General features: G+C 43.4%; 1 protein-coding gene and 1 long non-coding RNA gene across 2 annotated transcripts; one reads left to right on the plus strand and one right to left on the minus strand.

The window, feature by feature from the left end:
- Nucleotides 1-796: 796 nt before the first annotated feature.
- On the minus strand, nt 797-7,972 carry FKBPL (FKBP prolyl isomerase like). The gene is made up of 2 exons (XM_073598413.1): nt 7,825-7,972; nt 797-2,122 (listed from the first exon to the last, which is right to left on the minus strand). The coding sequence occupies exon 2, from the start codon at nt 2,079-2,081 to the stop codon at nt 1,269-1,271; it is 813 nt and encodes a 270-aa protein (XP_073454514.1). The 5' UTR covers nt 2,082-2,122; nt 7,825-7,972; the 3' UTR covers nt 797-1,268.
- On the plus strand, nt 7,904-26,489 carry LOC141107574 (uncharacterized). Its single transcript, XR_012235931.1, has 3 exons — nt 7,904-8,153; nt 15,084-15,188; nt 26,190-26,489. It is a non-coding gene; the product is annotated as an uncharacterized lncRNA (long non-coding RNA).
- The last annotated feature ends 855 nt before the right edge of the window (nt 26,490-27,344 follow it).

A 27,344-nucleotide genomic window follows, 5' to 3' on the forward strand; every position in this document is an offset into this window, starting at 1 on the left:
GACCCAAAACATACCACCAAGGTAACAAAGGAGTGGCTTAACAAGAAGACCATTAAGGTCATGGAGTGGCCTAGCCAGTCTCCAGACCTTAAAGTGGAACTTCAGTCATTTTTTCATCTATTAAATCTACACCGAGCATACCTGAGTACACTCGGTTTTGTGTATGTCGCAGGTGTTCCGTGTAGAGCTGATGATCAGCTGTTGATGTTCGGAGACTTTCGACGTCTCCTATGTCCTCCGTACTGCGCAAGCGCTGCGTCTGCGCAGTACAGGGCAGACACTATCCGATGGGGGACATTATTCAACAGGACACCAGCGCTCGCTCCTCTCCCCTCAGCGTAGCTGAGATCGGCGGCAATTCTAAATAATCAGCCTGCCTGGGCAAGGCTGCAATGACACAAGGCTGCAATGGTAATGACACAAGGCTGCAATGACACTGGACAAGGCTGCAGATAGACACTGATAAGGCTGCATTGATGGGCATTTAGATGTAAGTTTTTTTCCTTAAACTTCCCTCCTAAAAGTTATTTTCCTTAAAATTCCCTCCTAAACTTGGGGTGTGTGTTATATGCCGATAAATACGGTAATTGCATTTCCATGTTGTGTGTACTGTGGGAGACCAGATATAGTGAATGCAGGGCCCTGGGTTTAGTAACACTTTAGGTTTGCTGTCCTGGCCTACACTTTATGTCAAGCAACCGTCTGGCCTTCAAGAACCACCCACCCCAAATCAGGGGATATCCACACGCTGTGGACATTGGATAATTCAGCGCACATACAATAAAAAAGAATAAAATGGGTATAAATAACACAGTTTATTTGTACATAATATTTACCAAGCATCCTGTGCCCCGTTCAACACACCATTCTATTAAGTCTCTCCCTGAGGTATATTAGACAAATTCTCTAAGTGCACACACTCCAGTGTCAGCATAAGTGTACCTGTCACCTGCTCACACTGCCAGCGGCTATTTTTTCTCTTTCAGCTGACAGAAGGGAGCTGTTTTGCAACCATTGAGTCATTTTAGGTCTCTTGCCTCAGTGATGTCCTTGGGACAGTGTGGTTTAGTCCAAGTGCAAGCTTATTCAATAAGGCGAGGAGATTTGCAACAACACAAACAGCAATATAGATGAGCAGTAACCCAAAGCAACCAGATTTCTGATTACAGCAACTTAACGATGGTTGGAGGTCCTACACTGCCTGCACTTGCAAAAATGAATGTGCCCGACACTGTCCACTATTTCCTGGAGGAGGCAATAGGTTCACTTTAAAGGAACATCTTCCCCAAGGCCTTGCTTATTTGCGCCTGCGCAATCTTCTCCTTCTCACGAACGCTCAACAGCTCCCTCTTCGCTTCCTTGTTACCTGGATCCAATTTCAGCAGCTTGTCAAAGTCACCCCTTGCACCCTCCCAGTCCGACATACCTGCCCTGGCTATGCCTCTCCGGTACAGAGCTTTGAGGTGGTTGGGATCCATGTCTAGAATTCGGGTGCACCTCACCTCCGCTTCTCGAAAACGTCTCTTCTTGAGGTCACAAGCGGCCAAGTTGGACAGAAGCGCCACCTTTTCCTCTTCAGCTTCCCCGGGTGTGCACACCAGCAGTCTGAGCCCCCGGGTATACCGCCTCTCTGCCCCTTCGATGTTACCATCCCTGAAGGCCATGCCGCCCTTTTCCCGATCCTTTATAGCTCCTTGGATCTTCTCGCTTGGTTCCAGTTCCCAAGTTTCTATGCCCTTTTCAAAGCTTTTCAGCCGCAAGAGGAGCTGGAATCCTAGCGGGCTGTCCACCTGACAGACTTCCCCTTGAAGCATGGTCTCTAGACATTGGTCAACTAGGCGGTCCTGCGCAGTGTCCCCCTCCCCAAGTTCCACCTCAACCCAACTTCCAGCAGGATAGCCGGGGTCAGATGTGGAGCATAACTGGGATGGAGGGTTAGTGAGATGCTTCAAATATATCATGCATACAGCATGCTCTTTGGGCTTGTCCACACCGAATCCCGGCTCGAGAATGGTTTTGGTGAAGCTTCCATCTGGGCAGGGCCATGTTGTACAGCCTGGTATGGCCTGCGGACTCTCCATTGCTGTTTAGTGCTCCAAATAAAAAATACTCGCCAGTTTTTCTGCATAAGAAAAAAAAAAAAAAAAAAAAAAAAAAAAAAAAATTACAAATAAATCATAATTTGATTATTCACCGAAAATACATCACCCTATCCTCCTCCTTCCCCAGCAACATCCTGCTTCTCTTGGTCCTGGGCATCAAATAACCATTACATGGTTCCACTACATCTGTCCATAAGAAAAATAAAGCATACATCACCTAGTGATTTATATCCTACATGTAAGAACCCATGCACACACACAACATTTTTACCGCTGCTTTTAGGTGCGTATGGGGTTTTGTTTTTTTATGCCTCTAAATGCCCCTCCATGATAGGCTGTGTGTCTGTGCACACACAGGCGTTTGCACGCAGGACAAAAAAACCAAACACTGTCAGCATGTCCAGGAGCAGCCATGTTTTTACAGAAAAAAAAAAAAATGCTTGACGCATCTAAATGCTAGGCGCGTCAAGCACTTGAGCATTAATCCATTTCAACTGCCAAAATCCTGGCTAATGAAATTAATTAAAGCCCGAGCGCTTGACGTGTCTAAACATACCTAAATACAGCAAGCATTTTTTTTTCTGCAAAAAAAAATTTAAAAAAAAAGCAGATGAAAAGAGGAAAGTTGTTTAGGAGAGGTTAGCCAAAAGCCTTGTGTGCATGGGGCCCAATTCCTACGTTTTTTTAAAGTAAACCCACATTATAAATAACGATCAATAAATAGTATTACATACTGTTCATACTCACTCAGTCACTATGAGATTAGTTTCTGTATTCTGCAAAAAAAAACAAAAAACAAAAAAAAAACCAAAAAAAACACAGGTTATCCTGTTCTCTATCTCTCCCTCCTGTCAATATCCCCACTGCAGTTGGGTATTTTGCATAGCAGTGTTGGCAGCTCTGCACATGCTCAGTTTTTACTGTATTTCTACCCTGAGCATTTCCTCCCTATCACATCTGAGCAGCCCATGTGACTATAAACTCACATATGTGGGAGTATACACAGTGGTAAATAACAGCCCACTCCCTTCCTCCTCCTCCATGCCCACTAACCAGCTAAACACAGTAGGGGCGGGATATTACATCTTTGAGACTTCACCTCCCTGTTATTTTAAGACACAGGCTTGAGGGGCGGGACACAGCCTGTGATTCGGCACACACCATGTTATTGCCAAAAAATAAAAAATAAAGATTTCATTTCAAATATTCAGTATATTTGTATGGCATTTTAAAACCATTTATGGGATATTAATTATTTCTACTCTGTATTCCAAAGGCTGTTTTCTTATTTTTTGAACATGTAACCAGCAGCAGAAGACTAGAAGCTCCTCCTGCCACTGTTTCCCTACAGAGAGGCTGGGAAAGAGCTGGGTCATGTTACAGCTGTATATCAATTAGGGGAGAAAAAAAAAAAAAAAAAAAAAAAAAAAAAGGTAGTTAGATGGTTTATTTTTATTAACCACTTCACCCCTGGAAGGATTTACCCCCTTCCTGACCAGAGCACTTTTTGCGATTCAGCACTGCGTCACTTTAACTGACATTTGCGCGGTCATGCGACGTTGCACCCAAACAAAATTGATGTCCTTTTTTTCCCACAAATAGAGCTTTCTTTTGGTGGTATTTGATTGCCTCTGCGGTTTTTATTTTTTGCGCTATAAAGAAAAAAGGACAATTTTGAAAAAAAAAAAAAAAAAGCCTAATTAACCACTTCAATACCCATAGTCAAATGATGGCCGCAGATGGGATCTCTCATCCTGGGCAGTCGTCATAGGACGTCCTGGGCTTCCCGGCTGTTTAGGGGGCGCACGCCCGGCGCGTTGCTCGGGACCCGGTGCGTGTGCCCGGCGGCCGCGATGTCCGCCGGGCACCCGCGATTGCCCGTTAACCGAGCAGGACCGTGGATCTGTGTGTGTAAACACACAGATCCACGTCCTGTCAGGTGACAGGAGACCGATCTATGTTCCCAGTACAGAGGAACACCGATCGGTCTCCTCCCCTTGTGAGTCCCCTCCCCCTACAGTTAGAATCACTCCCCTAGGAAACACATTTAACCCCTCGTGTCCCCCTAGTGGTTAACCCCTTCCCTGCCTGTCACATTTATACAGTAATCAGTGCAATTTTATAGCATTGATCGCTGTATAAATGTGAATGGTCCCAAAAATGTGTCAAAAGTGTCCGATGTGTCCGCCATAAAGTCGCAGTCACGGAAAAAAAAAAAAAATAAAAAAAAAAATAAAATAATATATCGCAGATAGCCGCCATTACTAGTAAAAAAATTTTTAAAAATGCCATAAATCTATCCCCTATTTTGTAAACGCTATAACTTTTGCGCAAAACAATCAATATACACTTATTGCGATTTTTTTTTACCAAACATATGTAGAAGTATACGTATCGGCCTAAACTGGAGGAAATTTTTTTTTTTTTTTTTTTTAATTGGGATATTTATTATAGCAAAAAGTATAAAATATTGTGTTTTTTTTCAAAATTGTTGCTCTTCTTTTGTTTATAGCACAAAAAATAAAAACCGCAGAGGTGATCAAATACCACCAAAAGAAAGCTCTATTTGTGGGGAAAAAAAGGACGTCAATTTTGTTTGGGTACAGTGTCGCACGACGGCGCAATTGTCATTTAAAGTGCGACAGCGCTGAAAACTAAAAATTGGTCTGGGAAGGAAGGGGGTGAAAATGCCCGGTATTGAACCGGTTAAAGAGCTACCTCTGCCTGGGCCGGGGAAGGAGGGAGCCCGGGCGGTGACGTCAATACCCATGGCTGAGGTTCCCAGAAGTGGGAACAGGATACTTGTGAAAGACAGGTATCCTGTCGTCCGCCCCCCCCCCACCCCCAAAAGGTGCCAGTAGTGGCACCAGAGGGGGGGAGGAGTACAACAAGCGTAAGTTCCACTTTTGGGTGGAACTCCGCTTTAAACTTGTTTTTCAGGCGCATCAATTGAAGTCTTTCGAGACCAAAAATGCATGATCATGCCCTGAAGAAGCTCCTGTAATTTTCTGAGCACTGATTAGTACATCACTCAGCAATGAGTGGCACAATTGACTAACATGGAAATCTGGTGTCGAGCTTTGGGAATGCTACTAGAATTGTACTTCAAATCACTCGGGTGTTAGGCTACGGCTAGGTTCACAGCCAGCGTATTGTGAATGCATTTTTTTATGTGTGCATGTGTTTTTGTACTATATGCATAGGGCAGCCCATTAATTTGAATGGACTGTGCCATGCATGCAAAAAAAAAAAAAAAAACTCATGTACCTTTTTGAGCATTGAGCTTCACACGCAAAAACGCTTGCCATTAAAGTGGAACTTCACCCCTAAAGGGAAGTAGCGCCTTTCTGCTTCTTCCCCTCTCTTCTTCAACTTTTGGACACTTTGTTCTGTATGGGCACCAGGTTCCTGGTTTTGACAGGTAGCCGCTCCCACAGAGGTTCGGCCCCCTCTCTCTGTTCACAGCCTCCTGGAACAAATCACAGGTCCCATAAGGCTGCGGGACAATTCACAGGGTACAGGAAGCCTCGCGCATGCGCAGTGGAGGAGCAGCTGTGAAGCTGCAAGGAGTAGCAACGGCCCTGGGGCCCCCAAGACCGGTGAAGTATAGGCCGAGGTGAGGATAAAGCTAGATCTCTGAATAGGCAAATGTTGTTTATTAAAAAAGTCAGCAGGTACAGTATTTGTAGCTGCTTTTACAAACAGCACCATAAGCGCAATGTGCATTTTTCACACATTCAGAAAACACTCTGATGTGAACAGAGCCTAATAGGGAAGGCAATGTATTCAGGCTGTGTGGGTTAGCTTAAGCCATAGACAGCCAATTTCTTTTCTGCAACCGATTCCCCCATCAACACAGGCAGTGTTGGCAGGGGAATCCCTCCCGCCGAGAAATTGTGTTCTCCCGGAGGGGGGGAGCCCTCTCCAACAGGAGAACACAGAGATTATTGCTAGCGGCTATAACATATTGCATGTAAAATTCAGCACGCAGGTTGTACCAAAGTTCATCAATCGATCAACTTGGGTACATTCAGCCTGCCCATACATGGCTCAGCTCTCGGCCTGTTCAGCATCTGAACCGTCTGTGGCTGGTTTTAGTCCACATTTGGAACCGTGTGTCAAGTTATACCCATATTTAGAGTGTAAAATTCCACAACTTTTTACCTTCAAACTGCCTCCAACTTATTTGAATCACAGGGTGCTCCTTTCTAGAGCGTCCTGTTAATTTATTTATTTTAGCCCACTTGCACAGCCTTCCTTTCCAGTAATCTGTGTATGGGAAGACTACAAGTCCCATCTGCCACCAAGGCAGATCATGCTGACACAACTGCACTGTGACATCAATGCATTTGTAGCCCATGTTTTCCTTCCTCCAGCCTTATTACAAAGTTCCGTACAGACTTGGGGGTGGTGGTAAATAATGCAGAAGCCTGTGCATTGCACCCATGAATAACGATGGACTTGGGCATGTTCGGACCCCCCCTGGAAGCCACCACTGCACATCACCAATCATAGGCAGCGTGTGTATATGCAGCTGCAGGTCAGGAACTGCCTATGATTGGTGGTTAAGGATGGGCTCAGGCATGTTTGCAACCCCACATGCCCGCCAGGAAGCTGACACTGCGCAGCGCTAATCACAGACAGTGAGACATTTTCCGATCCGCAGCTGCAGAGATCAAAAAATGTCTCACTGCCTGTGATTAATGCTGCGCAGTGTCAGCGTCCTGGGGGGCACGTGGGGTTGCAAACACGCCTGAGCCCATCATTTCCCATGAAACACTGATCACAGTTGCAATTTTCTGCAGGCTTCAAAGCAAAAATGTGATCAATGCACATTTTTTTTTATATTTCATTAATGTGGGTGCATTTATTTTATTTATTTTTTTGCAAAAGGTGGACTGTGCCTTTAAACGGAACCAGTTGCTTATTCCTGCACCACAAAAAGGGATAAGAAGGCAATGGGTTACTGATCCCAACAAGTTTCCCCTACAGCAAAAAACATCAGTTTTAGATGGAGTGACCCTTATAGCATCAAGCTGCTAAAAAAAACAACAATATAAAATATATTATATTATATATATATATCTCTCTATCTCAAGCATGGCAGATATACATGTTATTTAGAATGCACATTGCATGTGAACAGATTCAGCCCCAGACCAGGGTACAAAAACAGGAGCATGCTGGCACTTGTCTTACTGCAATCACAGGCTCTGTGCATTAGATCTATCTTCAGTGTTACCATGGATACAAGGCTTGCTATGCACTAGACTACAGCAGTGCATGCTGGGATTTGTAGTTGTACAGATTCAGGACCATGCATCAAGCAGGAATACAGTGCTCAGCATTCCACACACACAACTTTAGGACAGATCAGACACAGATCCATGCTGAATACCAGATTCTCTGCACAGCCTCCTGACTCATGATCCTGCAGCTAACAGGCTGCCATCACCAGCCACTGCACAGCACAGACATGATCAGATCAACACGCAAGCCCAATGCATGCTGGGATTTGTAGTTTCCTGGGAGCACCCTGCAGGACTACAATGCTCAGCAAGGTCCCCACATTAAAAAAGCAGGGATGAGTCAGGGGGAGGGCTACAAAGCAGGGCATGCTGGGAACTGTAGTTCCATGGCAGCAGCTACAAGTGCAGAACTACAGAGCTCAGCATGGCATGCCATGGCAGAAACCAGGGAGAAGGACAACAGCTCTGCTCACCTTGCTGCAGGCTGGGCTGTGACTTCCCTAGGAAGTGCAGGCAGATGAGTAGGCAGGCAGGGAGGGGGAGGGAGCCTCATTTCCCATCATGCAGTGGGGGCCCCCTCCCTCCTGCACTGCAGACTTGTGTAACAAGAAGTAGCTGGGTGGGGTGAAAACAATTGCCAGGAACAGAGATCAGTGCAGAGGAGGGACAGTGACTGCTGCCAGAGACAGTGATCAGTATTGGGGAGAACAGTGACTGGTTCCAGAGACAGTGATCAGTACAGAGGAGGGACACTGACTGGTGTCAGGGACAACATACAGGATGGTATGATTGATCATTAATGGTAAGTATCCCCTGGCGGGTTATATACCCCTGCATGGCACAGTGCTACATATATTAACCCCTTCATCTTCAACATGCCTCCGATGGACCACAGTCATTTCTAAATGTCCACTGGAAGCTGATTGTTACTTTTTAATTTTTGTTACTTATTGTTATGTATTTGTTACGTGTTACTTATTGTTACTTTATTGGTAATTATTGTTACTTGTTGCTACTTATTGTTTATGTTATTGTTATGTTTATTGACAAGCAAAGATTTATTTTTGTCAAGAATATCTTGCAAAAAAAAAAAAAAATATATATATATATATATATATATAGATATATAGATATATATCTATATATCTATATATATATTTTACAAGCTAAAAAAAAACAAAAAGCTGGAACAGAATAATATGTGTGTTGTTGTTTTGTTTTTTAGTGTTAGGGCTTGTCTCCTTTCACATTATGTATTCAATGCTTGCAAATGCCTTGAAAACGCACCTCTCAACCACTTCAACCCCGGACCATTTGGCTGGCCAAAGATCAGAGCACTTTTTGCGATTCGGCACTGTGACGCTTTTTTTTTGCGTTATAAAACAAAAAAAGAGCGGCAATTTTGAAAAAAAAAAAAAACGTATTATTTTTTACTTTTTGCTATAATAAATATCCCCCAAAAATATATTTAAAAAAACATTTTTTCCCCCTCAGTTTAGACCGATATGTATTCTTCTACATATTTTTGGTAAAAAAAAAAAAAAAAATCGCAATAAGCGTTTATTGATTGGTTTGCGCAAAAGTTATAGCGTCTACAAAATAGGGGATAGTTTTATGGCATTTTTATTAATTTTTTTTTTTTTTATTAGTAATGGCGATGATCAGGGATTGTTATCGTGACTGCGACATTATGGCGAACACATCAGACAATTTTGACACATTTTTGGGACCATTCACATTTATACAGCGACCAGTGCGATTAAAAATGCACTGATTACTGTGTAAATGTGACTGGTAGTGAAGGGGTTAACACTAGGTGGCGCTGTAGGGGCGAAGTGTGTCCTAGGGAGTGATTCTAACTCTGGGGGGAGGGGAGGGGCTACCTGTGACACATCACTGATCACCACTCCCGATTACAGGGAGCGGTGATCAGTGTCATTAGGCAGTATGGGGAAATGCTTGTTTACATTAGCATTTCCCTGTTCTTCCTCTCCGTGAGGCGATCGCGGGTATCCCCCCGGACATAGAGTCTGCGGGACCCACAAGCCAGTGGCGGCACGCACGCACGCGATGGCACGGCGGCAAATGTAAAGGGATGTATAGGTACACCCATTTGTGCAGGCGTGCCATTCTGTCGACGTATATCTACATGCGATGGTCGGGAACCAGTTAATAATAATAATATTATTCTTTTTAAAGCTGAACTCCAGGAATTAGGTAAAATGCACCCTTGCGGCTGGGCCCCCCCAACCTCGCACTGCAAGGGTTAATTGCCCCTTAGGTCTAGGGGTGCTGTAACACTTGCCTTACTCCCCAGTCCATCTCACTCTGTTGATCTGTGCGGTGGCCACTCACGGGCGCTCCTGTCCGAGGTCGCACACTTGCCTCACCTTTCACATAGTGTTGCTCTGCTCCATTCAGCAGGGGATTCGTCAGCAGATCCCCTGCTGAATAGGAGGGATGTCCTATCCGTCATCCATGCTAATTCAGTTTGTGTTTGCATTTACACAGCAGATATGGGTGGACCTGTGATAGCTTTATGGGCAGTCAGATTATTGTTGTTATTATTATTATTATTATTATTATTATACAGGATTTATATAGCGCCAACAGTCTACGCAGCACTTTACAATATAAAAAGGAGACAATACAGTTACAATACAATAGAAGAGGATTAGGAGTTTTTATGAAAGAGAGAGAAATGGGACTTTAAATGAGGCCCGCCATAAACAATTTTAATAGAAATGGGTACAAGCATGTATGTACAATGATAAGATTTATTAGTCACAGTCTGAAAATTCATTTATAACTGTTGAAGATACCTTAAAACAAATAATTGGTAGTCACATGACTTACACTAGAATTATCTTGCTCATAGCATATACAGTTAATAAAATGACATAATAGACATGAACAATGGGATACACTAGAAATACATGCATGTACACACAATGGAGTCAAATAAAAATTAGTATCAAATAGCACTCGACGCGTTTCAGGGCGTTACAGCCACTCATCAGGAGTGTGATATAGTGATGTACTGTAAGAGATATCAAATATTAATAATGGTACCTTGTAAAAGGGAACAAAAAGGTCTAACAAAAATGGTGACAGGTCAGAAACTTACAACTCTGTCCTGAGGATAAGCTCAGCCTCTACATGGGGACTTGTGGGGATCTCAGGCACGGTGTCTCCCCCCGGGGCTGAGGCAGGGAATGCCCCACCAAGGACCTGGGACGGCAGCCAAAAGTAGGCCAGATGGCCACAGCATAATCCAGATATACTGTGCGTGCACTGTAGTGTGCATGTTGTGCTGAAAGGGATAAAGGAAATGTGTATAGACATAAATAATAAAATGTAAAAGCTCATTAAGGTGTACCCAACTAAGGGATTTAACCCAATAGTAATAGGCATGAATATTAGAGATAGTGTGGACCCATAAATACAACCCGCCCAAACTAGAAATAAAAATAAAAAGTGGTATAAGGACCCCCTTCTAAGATTACCTTGGTGTGTAGTGAGCATGGATCAGCTTATCAGCAGAGGATTAAGAGGGCCCTGCTCAGAAGAACTTACAATCGAATAGGGTGGGGGATGTGGTACACAGACTTGGCACACAGACTTGTGTCCATTTATATCAGGCTACCTCTGATCCATCATATTTAGGTCCAGAAGAACGCAAAAGAAGTCCGTTTACATCAGCCTGACCATAGAGCTGTATGGAGCTTCTGATCAGGTCCGCCTGAAAAACTGACTGGTGGTCGTAATCGGAAAGCCCATGTAAAAGGACCCTTAGGGTTAATAGCCCTGGATTGTGCATGATGACCCCAAGGGACCACCCACAGACCAGAGCGCCATGGAGAGGGACAGGTCTGGAGCCAGCCAGAGCGGATGTTAAACTAGTTAGTAATGCCTGTTCGTCTACTCCTAGACTTAAAGAGCATTTAACCCTTGAAGTGTGGGGGGAGGTACTTCAGGGGTTAATTTTGCATAATTCCTTAAAGCGGAGCTCCACCCATAAGGGAAAGCTCTGCTTTTCTGCCTCTCCCCCCCCCCCCCTCCACTGCCACATTTGGCACCTTCTAGGGGGGGAGCGGGTAGCTGGTTTTGAGATGTACCCACTCCCGCTTCCAGCTCGCTTCATTGCCTGGAAGTTCTGCCCCCCCCCCATCCTGCCCATTCATAAAGCGCAGCGTGATTTGTGCATGCACAGAAGGCTTCACTGCCGGTTTCCCTTAACCAAGATGGTGGAGGTGCCAGCACCCGAGAGCCGATTCAAGAATCGGCTTGGGTGAGGACACTGCTGGATGCCCGGACAGGTAAGTACCCTAATAGTAAATGTCAGCAGCCACCTTGTTTATGGCTGCTGACATTTAATTTTTGGGGGATGAGGGCTGGAACTCCTCTTCTATTGCGAGCCGGTCACACTTGCATGTCATGTGAATTGGATGCCATGAAAACCGCATCCAATTCACACATCTGTAAACCCAGCCTTACAATAAGGATAGCTGATGAGCAGAGAAAGTCCAGCAGTTAATGATCACTAATATAGATAATGTGAGTAATAAAACTTCATTTTTTTTTAAATAGTTTTTTATTAAAAAAGTAAAAGAGGGCAACATAAAACGAGTGCGATATTTGACACTGTTTTTGATAAACTAACACATCAGTATTCACCGTTTCAGGTGCAAATTTTTGGCTAAATTCGGAACTGAAATGGAGGTAAAAATGCACAGGTCTCTTCTGCTGTACGCTCCGCGGCCGCCACTAGAGATCTTCTTTGAGAGCCAATCACAGTCTCCTGTCATGTGAATTGAATGCAGGGAAAAATTTGCAATAGTGTGAACCCAGCCTCAAGGTGCTCATCAGATATTTTGGTTCAAATTTTGCCCTTCGTGTGCTTCATCCTTGAAAATAGTTGTGCACAAATATACTGTAGGTGCTCCCGAAAACTGATGACATGAAGAAGGTGTGATTGTGAAGAGTGGAAGATTTTTCTATGGGAAGATAAAACTTATGAGTCCAGTAAAGAGTCTGTCAATTTTTTCATCTGATGTATGTGTTCACAAAGTGTAAACTCATTTGTACAAAAAAGCCCCCCAAAAATCAACATTTTGTGCTGGCCTGCACTCATAGCCATCTTGGACATCAGGTTGGACACCCCGGTCTTAGGTAGTCCCTCACTTTACACAATTTTGGTAAAATCTTAAAAGGAGCTTTTAGGGCTCTTTCACATAGGCAGAAGTTTCTACTATCCTCTGAAAAGTGATCTGTGCTGGAGGGTGGTAGATCAGTAGTTGCCGGTCGCTCAGCAGGTGACACTGCCGAATGACTTGAAATACTGCTTTGCAACCATGAGTAAGCATTTAGCTCACAGTTGAGATGCGTGAGAGTGGATTCATACTACCTGCAGAAAAATGAAGAACATTTGTCTCTGCAGATAGTGATGGGCTTTGCATTTTTTTTTTCAATGCAATGCACTGTTTTTCATCCTTCCTTTTTTTTTTTTGTCCTGGTATTTTTTAGAAATGCCATGTGACATTCCATTCACTTCTATGCACTGTAGGTCAGCTGCGGCTCATAAAATTTCAGGATGACACCAAGAGCTGCGGAACACTGCAGACATGTTGCACTTCCCCGCACCGCTCTGCCCTGCAGCTGGGGTATTTTTTTTTTTTTTTTTTGCAGAAGGTGTGTGAATTGGCTTTAATGGATACCTTTGGCATGCAGTAGATGTGTTTTGGCATGCAGTGCCACCCATCAAACTCTGAAAGTGGAGCCTAAATTCTGTACAACCCTGTCTATCTGCAATGGTAGAATTTAGCTGGGCAGTAGATAAACCACAACTCACCTGCCCTTCTGGCCACCTTTGTGAAAGGCGCTGTACAGAGATTATACAATCATGTTTAGCCCTGGTTTACATTGGTGTGTTTTGTCAAATTGGCGGCAATTGCCGGTGTCCTGTCGAGAACTGTCCCCCATCGGATAGTGCATCGGGCATCGCTTGCGCAGTACGGAGGACAAAGGAGACGCCAAAAGTCTCCGAACATAAACGGCTGTTAATGAGCTGTACATGGCGCATGCGCAATTAACACTACATTGCCCGCACACTCCCGACGCTCGTACAACTCTGCAAGGGGCGGTAATCCAGGTAATTGTTTCGTTCTTAGATCAAAGGAATAAACTTTGGTCTGTAAATGAGGTCAGTTTAACCACTTAAAGACTAAAGCCGCGTACACACGAGAGGAATGTCCGACAGAAAAAGTCCCGACAGAAGCTTTTCATCGTCTATTCCGATTGTGTGTATGCCTCAGACTTTTTTTTTTTTTTTTAATTCTGACGGACCTAGAAATAGAACATGTTCTAAATATTTCCGACGAAACCAATTCCTATCGGGAAAATCGCTCGTCTGTATGCTGTTCTGACGGACTAAAAACGACGCATGCTCTGAAGCAAGTACAAGACAGAAGCTATTGGCTACTGGCTATTGAACTTCCTTTTTCTAGTCCCGTCGTACGTGTTGTATGTCACCGCATTCTGGACGGTCAGACTTTGGTGTGACCGTGTGTCAGCAAGACCGCTTGAGCGGAATTCCGTCGTCAAAATTTTTCGGAGTTTTTATTCCGACTGCAAAACCGGTCGTGTGTACGCGGCCTTAGCCTTTTTTGACACAAGTTCTGACACTTAAAAGTTCGAACACTTACAAGTTAAAAATCTGTATTTTTTGCTAGAAAATTACTTAGAACCGCCAAACATTATGTATATTTTTTTTAGCAGAGACCCTAGAGAATAAAAAGGCGGTTGTTGCAATATTTTACGTCACACTGTATTTGCACAGTGGTCTTTCAATCGAGTAACAAAAAAAAAAGGGGGGGGGGTCCACATAGTCAAAGTTATATAGCAACAAGCCCAGCTCTGCACCTCATGGGTGGTCATGAGAAAACATTATGGTTTGGAAGGTAATCATCCATGTGCAAAGCTTAGGAGACAAACAGAAACTCAAGGGAGACCCAAGACATAGAATCATTGAGAGCAAGTCAGCATACAAAAATAATGTAAAATAAAATGAAAAGTTTACAATATATCGGGAGATATATCTGTAATATATAATGATATATATGCAACCTGATGGTCCGCTTAGCCCGGTAATTGGACCATGAGGGGAGTGTGATGTAAGCAAGGATACGCATCGTGTCTGGATGATATAGCCCATTACCAAGCCAAGGATACATGGAAAGGGTGACCCTAATGAATTGAAAAATAAATAAATAAACATTAAAGTTAGCCCAATTTTTTTTGTTTAATATGAAAGATGATGTTACGCCGCAAGAATCGTGATCTTTATTCTAAGCAAAACAAATTGTGCTTCTCATTTTAGCCAGAATCGTGCAGCTCTAGTTAATAGCAATGCATGGGAAAAACACACAAAATATGCATTTTATTTGTGCTTTTTAAGTCACATGTCCTATACTCCCAACAAACACAAATTGGAGACAGGAAAAGATGGGGGGGAAAAAAAACAGCATGTAAAATTTAACGCATTGCATTAAAAATGCTAAAGAAATGCATTATGCTTTTTGAGGAAAAGGCATGTGTGTAATTTAATGCAATTGTGTGAAGGCGCACTGATTGACTCGATTGACACAACCAATAATGTAACAATATGTAGCTTGAATATTGATATATATATTTTTTTTAATAAATAACCTTTTTTTTCCCCCCTCCTGTTCAGCGTGCCGCTATGTGGCACGGAAAATATCCAACTCCACACGTGGAGGCGAGGAGGTCACTGGGGCAATCAGCGGATCTGCAAGACCATCATGTTCGCTGCGCCAAGGTAGGTCATCGCAAATATGTTGGCTTATAAATATCAATTTCAGAAACGCCCTCCTCCCCTCCCGCTTATCTAGCCTGTTCAGAAATATTAGGGCATAATAGATGGCTGGAATCATGTGACAGGTTATGCAAGTTTCTGGTTGCAAAATTCTGACTCTACTTTCTAGACAACATGGGATGGTCTAAATTCCATTCAAAATGGTTATTTTGGTTTGCATAAAGTTGGGGAGGGTTAGAACCTCTGTCAGGTATTTATTACTGTCTGTATCACTACTGTGAATATTCCTTCTTGCTTCCTGTCAGGACTTCTGACAATATTTCTATTGTTGTCCATCCCGTCCCTGTCCTGGTGGTACAGGAAGCAATACGAGTGCCACTTAGAGTAGAACTAAAGGAAAATAATATTAAAAAATTATACATACATACATACATACATACATACATACAAATATACACATATATATATATATATATATATATATATATACACACACAGTATCTCACAAAAGTGAGTACACCCCTCACATTTTTGTAAATATTCTATTATATCTTTTCATGTGACAACACTGAAGAAATTACACTTTGCTACAACTGTCCCCTCAAAATAACTCAACACACAGCCATTAATGTCTAAACCGCTGGCAACAAAAGTGAGTACACCCCTAAGTGAAAATGTCCAAATTGGGCCCAATTAGCCATTTTCTCTCCCTGGTGTCATGTGACTCGTTAGTGTTACAAGGTCTCAGGTGTGGATGGGGAGCAGGTGTGTTAAATTTGGTGTCATCGCTCTCACTCTTATACTGGTCACTGGAAGTTCAACATGGCACCTCATGGCAAAGAACTCTCTGAGAATCTAAAAAAAAGAATTGTTGCTCTACATAAAGATGGCCTAGGCCATAGGAAGATGATGCACAAGAAAGCCCACAAACAATTTGCTGAAAACAAGCAGACCACAGGACATGAATTACTGGAACCATGTCCTGTGGTCTGATGAGACCAAGATAAATGTATTTGGTTCAGATGGTGTCAAGCGTGTGTGGCGGCAACCAGGTGAGGAGTACAAAGACAAGTGTGTCTTGCCTACAGTTAAGCATGGTGGTGGGAGTGTCATGGTCTGGGGCTGCATGAGTGCTGCCGGCACTAGGAAGCTACAGTTCATTGAGGAAACCATGAATGCCAACATGTACTGTGACATACTGAACCAGAGCATGACCCCCTCCCTTCGGAGACTGGGCCGCCGGGCAGGATTCCAACGTAACGGCCCCAAACACCTCCAAGACGACCACTGCCTTGCTAAAGAAGCTGTGAGTAAAGGTGATGCACTGGCCAAACATGTCTCCAGACCTAAACCCTATTGAGCATCTATGGGGCATCCTCAAATGGAAGGTGGAGGAGCACAACATCCACCAGCTCCATGATGTCTTTATGGAGGAGTGGAAGAGGACTCCAACTCCAACCTGTGAAGCTCTGGTGCACTCCATGCCCAAGAGGGTTAAGGCAGTGCTGCAAAATAATGGTGGCCACACAAAATATTGACACTTTGGACCCAATCTGGACATTTTCACTTAGGGGTGTACTCACTTTTGTTGCCAGCGGTTTAGACATTAATGGCTGCGTGTTGAGTTATTTTGAGGGGACAGCAAATTTACACTTTTATACAAGCTGTACACTCACTACTTTACATTATAGCAAAGTGTCATTTCTTCAGTGTTGTCTCGTGAAAAGATAGAATAAAATATTTAGAAAAATGAGAGGGGTGTACTCACTTTTGTGAGATACTGTTAATATATATATTTCCCTGCCTCAGGGAAAGAAGCAAAGCGAGTGCTGGCCTCGATCACCTGCGGGGGGGGTTTATGGGCTGCTAGTGAAAGGCGGCGGTGGTGAGCTCAGACTTATAAGCTCCCTCTTCTTCTTCTCTATAGCGGGTGCCGGGGGGGGGTTTATGCTAGTGAAAGAAAGGCAGCGGCTCATCAGACTTGTGTATGCTCCCTTCTCCCTCTCTATAGCGGGCGCCAGAGGGGCGAAGGGGGGGGGCCTACCCCAGGTGGGCCCCTTACAGGAGTACTGGCTGTACCCCCCTGATGGCGGCCCTGCTTGGCTGCACCCATGCAGTCTCTGACTCCTGCAGAGGAATGGGAGTCCACCTGACTCCCATGCACAGACTTCCTGTCTGTTGGGTGGGGCCCTGAGCCATAGTCAGGTCACAACTAAATAGCCCAGCACACAGCTGTGCAATCAGCATGCCTTTGTCTCCAAAATCTGGTGTAAACCAGCAATATTCGAGGTAGCACAGGGTCCCAATGCCACTAATATATATATATATATATATATATATATACATATATATACACACACACACACACACACACCTCTTTTTTTCCAGGTAGAATATGGGAGGGTCATACCCCTGTCAGTTTACTAGAGTATTTTGATTTATTCTTCCATAGAGAACTGTTGAGGTGTATTTAAGCTGTTCTGAGATTTTGTCATTTGTTTTTCTTTGCACAGCCTCAAGGTGGCAGTGCAGGCTACATGTTCGATATGACTGATTCCATAACTTCCAGCAGTAACACACACTTCACCAGATATGAGAACTTGTGCCCAGTCTATTCCTACCCAAGTATTTGCATATTCTGAACAATAACACAAGCCCTTGCTGATCTCTGTAGCTATAAGCATTGTGAAGAAATTTGTCTTCAAAGCTTGTTTTACAACAGAGGCACTGAAATATTTTTATTAAGCCCCTTTTACACGGGCGCCTTTATGTTACGGATTCTACTTGCTCAGCGGGGGATCGCTCCTCTGAGCAGGCGGATGACAGGTCCTGTCTGCTCCACTGTGCAGAGCAGATGCGGACACAGTCCCGCTCTCCTCTATGGGGAAGATGGATGGAAACAGACAGTCTGTCCATTTCCAATCCGATCCACTACACGGATGGAAAATAAGACCACCAACCTGATCGGACAGCCCATGCAAAAGGGGCCTAACTTCCATTTTGCAGTTGCTCTCTAACACAGCAGGTGCTTCTTAGTCAGTACTAAAAACCAACAGAAATCTGGCTTTAGGCTATTTCACACTTGTGCGGTTTCAAGTACGTGTCCAAATTTGAAGAAACGCACTACAGTACATTTAACATGACTTCCTATGGTTCATGTTCAGGTCAGTGCGTTTTTAGCCATTGCATTTTTTTGGAAAGGGTCGGGCTTTTTTAACCGCATTAAAAATGCAGTTATGGCATTTTTTATGCATTTCCCTAGCGTTTCTCACCTGCATGATAACAAACACCTCCCCCTAACAACAAACTTCCCAAAAAACACAAAGGGCATTATAAATGCAAACTCAAAATGTGCCAGAAAAACGCATCAATCGCAACGCTCATAGGTGTGAATCTAGCCTTAGGGCTCATTCACACCACACTAGCAGCATTGCCCAACATGGTCCAAACACAAGAACAAGGCAATTTGTCTTATGTTCTTTGGCTTCCATTCTCAAAATGTGCCAGAAAAACGCATCAATCGCAACGCTCATAGGTGTGAATCTAGCCTTAGGGCTCATTCACACCACACTAGCAGCATTGCCCAACATGGTCCAAACACAAGAACAAGGCAATTTGTCTTATGTTCTTTGGCTTCCATTCTCACACTGTGTTGGTATGCCTTAAAAAAGACTCAGATATGTTGCATTTTTGCGGGACGTGCCTTATGGCCTGTACACACGATCCGAAAATCGGATGAAAAATACCGCTTTCGAATCGTTCGTACAATAAACACGAAATTTTTTCTTGTATGGTACCAGATCGTACGATTTTCGTTTAATCAGTACAGATGTCGTCAAAAATACAATAGAAAAACACTTCAACACATGACATCACTTTCCGAATAATTTATATATATATATATATATATATATATATATATATATATATATATATTGTAACCTGGGGGACAGGTAGCAGGTACAAAAGCTTTCTGGATCAAGCAGGCTTTCAGGCACAGATACCAGAACACGTGAAGTAGTGACAAACAGTGTTTAATGGTGATATTTACAAGTCTATAGAGGTGTTGTACAGTTTTAAAAAAAAATAGTCAAACAAATACCTAGCTGTGCCTCAGCTCTAACTATACATTATGCAGGCCCTACAGTAACTACCAGGCTAAGCAAGCCTACTGCTTAACAGCTTTTTACAAACCTTTTTGCTCTCACAGACCAGCATTGTCTGTGTCTCCCAAGCAGAGAGCAAAGGCTGTCTGCTCAGGTGAGCTTAAATTAGCCTGGGGAAGAGGACCAAGACCTGAACTGGATCATGGATCAGAGATTTCTGAATATGTACAAGAGGAGCCTGGGACACGTATAAACCCCGAACAGGACTTTTCCTGGCTCTCTCTGGGACACTCTGCTAATATATATATATATGTAGCGCTGGTAGATTTGCGATCTACCATATGTTAGATAAATTTAGTAACTTGTTCGTTAAGAAGGTTAAGTTTGCCTCTGTTCCAGCTTGGCTGACGTTGCGTGTGTTTCCATACTGACCGGTGGGTGTCGCTGTTATCACTGGGTAGTGTTGGAAAGGCAACGTGTCGAAGCGTATGGATGCTTTTCTGTCCCGGAGACAACTCGGTGGAGGTGGTCCTCTGAGAGGCATTCTGGGAGAGGGTATTTATGGGACAGACACCATATTAGGGGGTTCGTTTTACAGACACCTGCTGGCCCTCCTGGCCGACAGGTATGCGTTAGAGAGAAATCTCGTGGTCCTCCAATCCGGAGGCCTGCGCCGCTGCGGCGCAGGGGTGGACCTAGAAGCTTGTCTGGGGTCTACCACAGCAGCCGAGGAATGGTCCTGAGCTGTCTATCCAGAGTGAAGAAGCTGGACAACCGAGGAGATCCCAGGGGAGGACCCGTCATGGAAGGATCACGCAGTGTACTGGTCTGGAGAGGGGCCTGGTGACTCGGTTGGAGGACGTATCCTAAAAGTAACTATACAGTATAGTGTTGCCGGGTTGGCTTAAAGGTTCAAGCACTGTGACTGACATTCATTGCAGAAAGACCAATACATCATGTGGCAGAGGATCGTACAGGTTTATCCCAAACAAGTCTGTGGCAGAGACTTTTGTTTGTGCTACGTACTGGCTGCTAGGCAAGTGAGAGAGGCCTATCCAGGGGAGCAAGGAGTGTGTCCCACGAGGGGAGCGCATTCTATTGTAATATCCAAATTCTACCAGGACATTTGTCAAGAATCTTACAAGAAGATATTTGAGTTTCTTCTGCAGTTTCCCTTCTGCCTCTTTCCTGCTATTTCCTTAATAAATCGTTTTAATAAAGCATTGAAAACGTACTCAAGTGTTGGTGCGTGTATCGTCCAGTTATTTTTGTTTAATTCTGTCGTACGAGAATTTTCGTAACTTTAGTAACCTCTCCATTTTCGATATGTGACTAGCATGAAAAAAAAAAAACGGAAGATCTGTCTGTTTTTGGATCGTGTGTACGGCCATTACCCTTTCCTACAAAATGTTGGATTTCCACGTTGCAGGGCCCATAGTTTTAGTCTGGAGACCCTCTTTACTGCAGCCATGTTGGTCTTATTTCACTGTCTCTGCAGCTCCTATACTCACCCACCTTATCCATAGAAATAAGAGGAAACTAAAGGCTCATACACACTATAAGAAAATCAGGCGAACATTTTCACCTAAAGAATTTTTCGGACGATTTTCGTACGAAAATTCCCAAAGGGACAAACGCCAGCATTCCGCTCCTCGTGGCAGACACTGTCGGCATCTCTGAGTTTCCAGTCTACTGTCTCATCTCTGTTGCTCTTTGCAAGTGCTTCTGACTGGCTTGCCTCCCTACCTGTTTTGTAGTGCTGAACTTTTGTTACAATATGTTCCTGTCACTGCACTTGGACTCTGTGTGCTTTTCGGCCTGCCGCATCACGCTGCTCCTAACCCACACACTTTTTCGGCCTTTTAGCTTGTGGTGGGAGGTTCTCAATAATGCAGAGAGACACAGCTAATACAGGGCACTATGGTTACGGCCCTTAACAGGGGAGACCTGTGACGCCCTGCATTCACACTATGCACTCCGTCTTCTGGGGTGGAGAAGCTGAGCATCATTCTACTCAGAAGAAAGAGAACATTTTTTTTGTTTTTTTTGTTTTTCATTTTGCACCTGCGGGGATACAATAAAGAAAAAAGAAACCCTTAGACTCAAATTCTTACAGTAATTCAATCTTGGTAGAAATATCTGAGCTGCCATTGCTTTGAACATTTATGGTGGAGATTGATAAATCTGGATGATGGGTAAAATCTGTTCTTACATTGACTCTGGGGAGATGGTGATGAGCTACAGCTGTGCTATATAGCGAGGACAGCCTTGTGCACAGACAGTGCTGCTTATTCACAGAAATAGTCCCCAGATGGCTCTGCCGTTTCTTGGCTGCTTTAGAGGAACATTTGCTTCACCCGTTCTAGCAACAGATCATTATAAGAGGGACGTCAATTTCCTCTTTGGTGTGTGCAGTATGGCTTTGCTGCCTTTCCATATCATAACGTAGCGTGGGACAAAAACACTATTAAATGATTGTCAAGAAGTTTGATTCATTAAAGCAGAACTCCAGTGTAGGCCGGTGCAGTCTGTACTCCCCACTGCAGGTGGCGCTCGACTGAAACGGCAATGCAGAAGGAAGGAAGTTGTGAGAAACTTTTTGGTTCCTCTATGATTTACTACAGTCGCAAGGATACAGCTGTCCGATTGGATGGTGGTGCCCCATGTGACCTCAGCAGTCATCTTAGGTCAGTCAGAGTGTATTTAAGACTCCAACTCCTGGGTTTAGCGCGCTTTATGCAAGTAGCTAGTGTAGGGTCAGGATCCCCTTCTGTCAGGGACAGTGCTTAGAGACGGGGAAAGGTTCTGGAGGAGTAGGCACAGTGCAGGGACCACGTCTACCTCACTTCACGTCTACCCCACTCCCCTTTGGGTGTGGATCGGCCAGGGCACATTCCGCTCCTCATTACAGGCGCTGTCAGCATCTTTCAAGCTTATAGACTGCTGTTACAGTTCATAAGTGGCTCCGGATGGTCGTGCCTACCTGCTGAGCCTAGTAGAGTTGTGTTGGACCTTTCTACACTATATTACTATAGCCTAACTTTGACTTGTGCCTAACTTGTGCGATTACTGCCTGCCACACCACACTGCACCTTGCTCACACTTGGCATAGTCGGCAGGATATGTCCCTGTTTGCAGCTGGTGCGGAAGGAGGAGCAGGGATCATGATGGTGCCATTAGGAGTGGCCTTGGCCTTAGTGTCTACGTTTTAATGGGTCAAACATCTCTCTATCAGAGTGGGAAGAAACACCAAAGAGTGCTGCTCGCCTGTATCAGGTTCCCCCCCAGCTGATTGCGGTGCTGGCCCATAACTCCTTGGAGGATGAGACCCTCTGAACAGTGATGGTGCTACCAGAAGATTCCTGGGCCGGCCTAGAGCAGATTGTTGCATACCTGGAAGGCCTGCTTGGGGAAACTTAACAGTCCCGGAACTGAGACATAGGTTCATCGTCTGCAGACAGTAGGAGGACAAAAGCCCTTATACTCCAGCCCTGCTGTACAGGGTCCAAAAGTGGATGATATTAGGTCACAGGACTCACTGTAGACTTCAGTGATATAATTTACATAAATTGCTCCCTCACCTGCTGGATGAATGAAAAGCTGCAGAATGTAGGATGACAGCGAGGGCATGACATATCACTCTTTTGGTCAGCGAGCAAGTAACACATGAAAGTAGGAGAGTATTTCACTTATAGCCCCTAGGTTATAGGTTAGTCTACCTTAAAGTGAAATTATATACATATGGATAATCCCAAGAGTGAGATCTCCCTGTCATAATTCCTGACCCTGCTCCTGTCAGCCTGGGAGCGTTGGGTGTTTCATTCATCTTTTGTGTATTCCAGCTTCTCCAGTTACATTCTGCGTAGTATAAAATAATACAGCAGTGATGGTGGGAACCCATTATAAAGGCCATCAATGTATCAGGGAATGCAGCTGTCTCTTATAGGAGAAATGAAAGTTGTCATTGCTGACCTCCTCACCCCTTTGAAAAATCTTAATTGCCTAGCTGCTCAGATAACCCACTTTATAATTCCACAATGAACCTACAAATGCCAAATGTGTGGCGCAAGCATGCAGCGAGTAATGGCAGAAAATGTACAGTTAACTTGTTGCCTGAAGGGACTGCATGACCCTGGTGGGCAGGAGATGTAGCACTGGGATTCAGGAAGCCAAAGATCTGCCTGTATAACGAAGAGATGCTGGAACAGAGCCTAGCTTGTGACGTCAAAGAACTGCTTTTGGGACAGGCTGATTGATATATGTTGGCCAAACTCCAGGATGTGGTGAAATGCTAAATTGGTGGTCGTTGTGTTACTCCTACACATTTATTGGAGGGTGGTCCTCTAAAATAAAATATGTAGACAAATCCACCCCCACACTCATACATTATAAGCCAAAGTATGTCTGTCATGTTGATAAAGAGAACCTGTGAGTCCCAGAAACGCCAGTCTCACGTTTGACATGTATAGGCAAGTAAATCATCTTTCTGATTGGACTACTGCCATTCTGGATATGCTCTTGTAGAGTATTTCACAACCAGGGTTCCTCCAGAGGTTCCTTGAGTGGTGAGCGAATTGATCTCCTACCCACACTGGCCACAGATACAAGGGGCAACTCTCCACTAACCACCAGTGCAAGGGAGTGAGTTCTACAGTGGACACCACCGTTTTCACTCTCTGTATTCCTTTTCTATTATTATTCTTAATTTAATTTGAAGATGATGAATACAAAATAATTTTGTTGTCTACAACAGGTGGGTGTTAAAAAAAAAAAAAAAATGTCTTGGGTGTCAAAACACTCTATGAATACCACATTCCTTACACTTTTTTTTTTTTAATCGAAAACTTTCTACAATGTGAACTTCTTTCATCAATTCTGAGTGACAAACTCAAATTGTTTGAGAAAACATGGAACCCCCGGATCAACTACTTAATGTGGGATGCATAATCATTTATGATACTGTGCTCCTAGTTCGGACGGGCTATACTACTTTCTTTTTTTTCTTTTTCCTTATTCTTCGTTGCTTTTTGTTTACTTTTCTGCTAGTTTCACATGTAGCTTAAAGAAATGTTTAGGAATGTTAGCCTAGCACCCTGGGGTCCAATTACTTTCTCAGGTGGGTTCCTTGGCAGATCAAGTCTTTGCAGGAATAGAGTGCCTCAAGTTGTGTGCTTGCTTATACTGCTCCGAAGGAGTGGCTCCCATTGCCGACCATGTGGCGGCACCTAGACCCCTTTCTATGCAGACAACACTACAGTTAGTAACATAGTAGGATTCTGCAACTCAGGGGTTCCCCAGAGTCATAGGGGGGTGCTTTCATAGTATTGTTACCTTTTTGAGAATGTTACTCAAAAGTATTTTCTCAACATTATTTCTATGACTGTTCTTTGATGTACAGCCAGAGTTTTGTACTGAGCAACATTGCATAATATGTGAATTTTTGTAATTCTTTTTTTGTTTTGAAATATAACCAATAAAAATTATTGGAAAAGAAAACTTTCTACAACTTATTGATCACATTTTAGCAAGGGTTCCCCATAACCTGAAAAGTATTTCAAGGGTTCCTCCGAGTTAAAAAGCTTAAGAATGGCTGCTTGATTATGTAGCATAAAACTAACACACTCAATGCCAGTGCCCAGTAATGAGACCGTTGCCAAGCCATTGATCACATGGATCAATGCAGAGGATCATGGGGGACTAATGTCTGTATCTTGATCAGGGAGGATGCTTACTAGCCAGCTCTGGCTGATTGACAACCCCAGAGATCCTTTGGCAGGGACCACAGGGATTAGTCATATGACCAAGTTCCTGCTTTTCTTACAGGACATGGTAATAGGGCTTTATTATTGTTATTTATTATTATTATCATTATTATTTATTAGGAGTAAATCTGCATTCTGTATTGGAATAAGCTGATTGCAGCCCTGTTATTACACTTGTAACAACACAGTTGGGTACTGTACGTGAAACTGATTTGCATTAAACACATTTTTTTTTTTTTGGGCACACTTTTGAGGTCTTTTCCCTTCTTGGTTAGAGGAGTACAGCTTTGATCTAGAACAGTGGTCTCCAAACTGTGGCCCTTTCCAACAATGATGGGGTGCCATTCCTCCCATCAACACTATCAAAGGGCCACTATTACCCCCCATTGACACCAATGTTGGGGCACTATTCCTCCCACTGACACTACTGATATGGCACTATTCCACCCACTGACGCTAATGATAGGGTACTATTCGTCTCACTGATACCATTGATGGGCCAATATTCTTCCCACTGATACTAACAATGTGGCACTATTCGTCTCACTGAAGCCAATGATAGGCCATTGTTCCACTTACATTGGGGCATTTTCTACTTCCATTAGCTATTGTCTGGCCTCCCTAAACCAAAGGACAATAAACTGGCCCTTTTGTTTAAAAGGTTTGGAGACCCCTGATCTAGAAGAAGAGAGTAAACCTCTAAAGCTTGTCCTTAAAAGCAAAATACTAAGCTGGCCATACACCACTTGAAATTTGTTTGAAAATGTTTGTTTTTTCGGAAAACATTCTTTTGACTTTCAAATGGTGAGTGGGGTCAAATCAATGATCGCTTTCGAATGAGAAAATCGAAGGGGCAGGATGGAAAATATCTCTTAAACTAAATGCTAACTGCGAATTGGGGTTTTTGAATGGGGTGAAAGCATGGGATTCCATTCAGTTAGCAGATCTGGGCTAAAAGAATGTTCTGATAAAAACTTTTTCTCCAACCGAAAATCCACTGTGTATGGTCAGCTTTAGTACAAATATAAAACCATCACGTACAGCACTCCCGTGTACAGTGAGTCGGTGTTGCACGCAATAGTTGTATAGTCCGTGTTTAAAATTCTAATCCCAATTTTATTTTATTTTTATTCTAGGGAAAAAGAAAGATGGTGAAATAAAATCACAACCACCTACCCTTTCCACCCCATTGACCTCTGACACCTCCGGAGAATTCCCTAGTCCCCCCACCTCCACGTCAGGTGACCCGGTGCCTTATTCATGCAAGTAAAAATGCCGGCAGTCAAGAGAAAGGCGTCATGACCATCTTGATCCTTCAGTTCATTCAGGAAAGTCCAGCAGATGAATGATCTTCCTTCCAGAAGCCTCTGATTACAGGGAGTGGGAGGGGGTGAGACAAGACCACTGCTGTGTTTCTGAATAAAGACGTAACATGATTTGCTTGTGGCAGTGTGTTATTATGTACAGCTCAATGGATAATGCGGGACAAGCCGCAAGTCTGATGTAGAGGGGTTGTGACCGTGTCATTGAAATTTTTGCCAGGTATCTAAAAAAAAAAAAAAAAAAACATTCATGCTAGGGGTAAAAAAGGCATACCAAAATGATTTAAAGGTATGCCAAGCTGGCTTATCAACACTTCTTAGGCTAAAACTAGAAGGGTCTGGAAATTGAGCAGTGAAAATACACCTTTATATTATATGAATCCTAACTTCTGTGGTTCAAGGGCCCAAAGATGGGCTTTAAAGCGGTTGTAAACCACGGTGAATATAAATCAATGATTTAAATTTGAATTTTTTTTAATCAAATTTATTTTAATAAAATGCTTTTGGTGTAAAAATCTATCTAAAGATAGTTTTCTATTTAAGATACATTAATAATTTAGTTTATTCAGCATGAAATGGAGCTTAGTTAGTTATATAGCATGAGGCTGTATATTCTGCAATATTTACATTTTTTGGTAAACTCGTTCAATGAATCCAAGTTCTTAAGCTGAGATAGCATGCACTGCATTGATGCATTCACACAATTTCACAGTAACCATGAGATAAAACGAAGTTCAGGAATATTCCTTTATCCCATTGTTTTGCAAATCTATGTACACTACAAACTGTATGATTAAATCCATTCTGATATCGCTGTTTTACTAACCTGACAGCTTATTATTCTAAATAGGAAACCTTCATTTTGTTTACAAATATTAAATATTCTAACTACCAGCAAGAATAAGTCCTTACAGTTAAAGAGCACCTGTCATTTCAGATCCATCATGACAGCGCCTGTTAGCGGGCATC

The sequence above is a fragment of the Aquarana catesbeiana genome, linkage group LG09 (assembly GCF_042186555.1).
Source record: "Aquarana catesbeiana isolate 2022-GZ linkage group LG09, ASM4218655v1, whole genome shotgun sequence".
NCBI classification, from domain to species: Eukaryota; Metazoa; Chordata; class Amphibia; order Anura; family Ranidae; genus Aquarana; species Aquarana catesbeiana.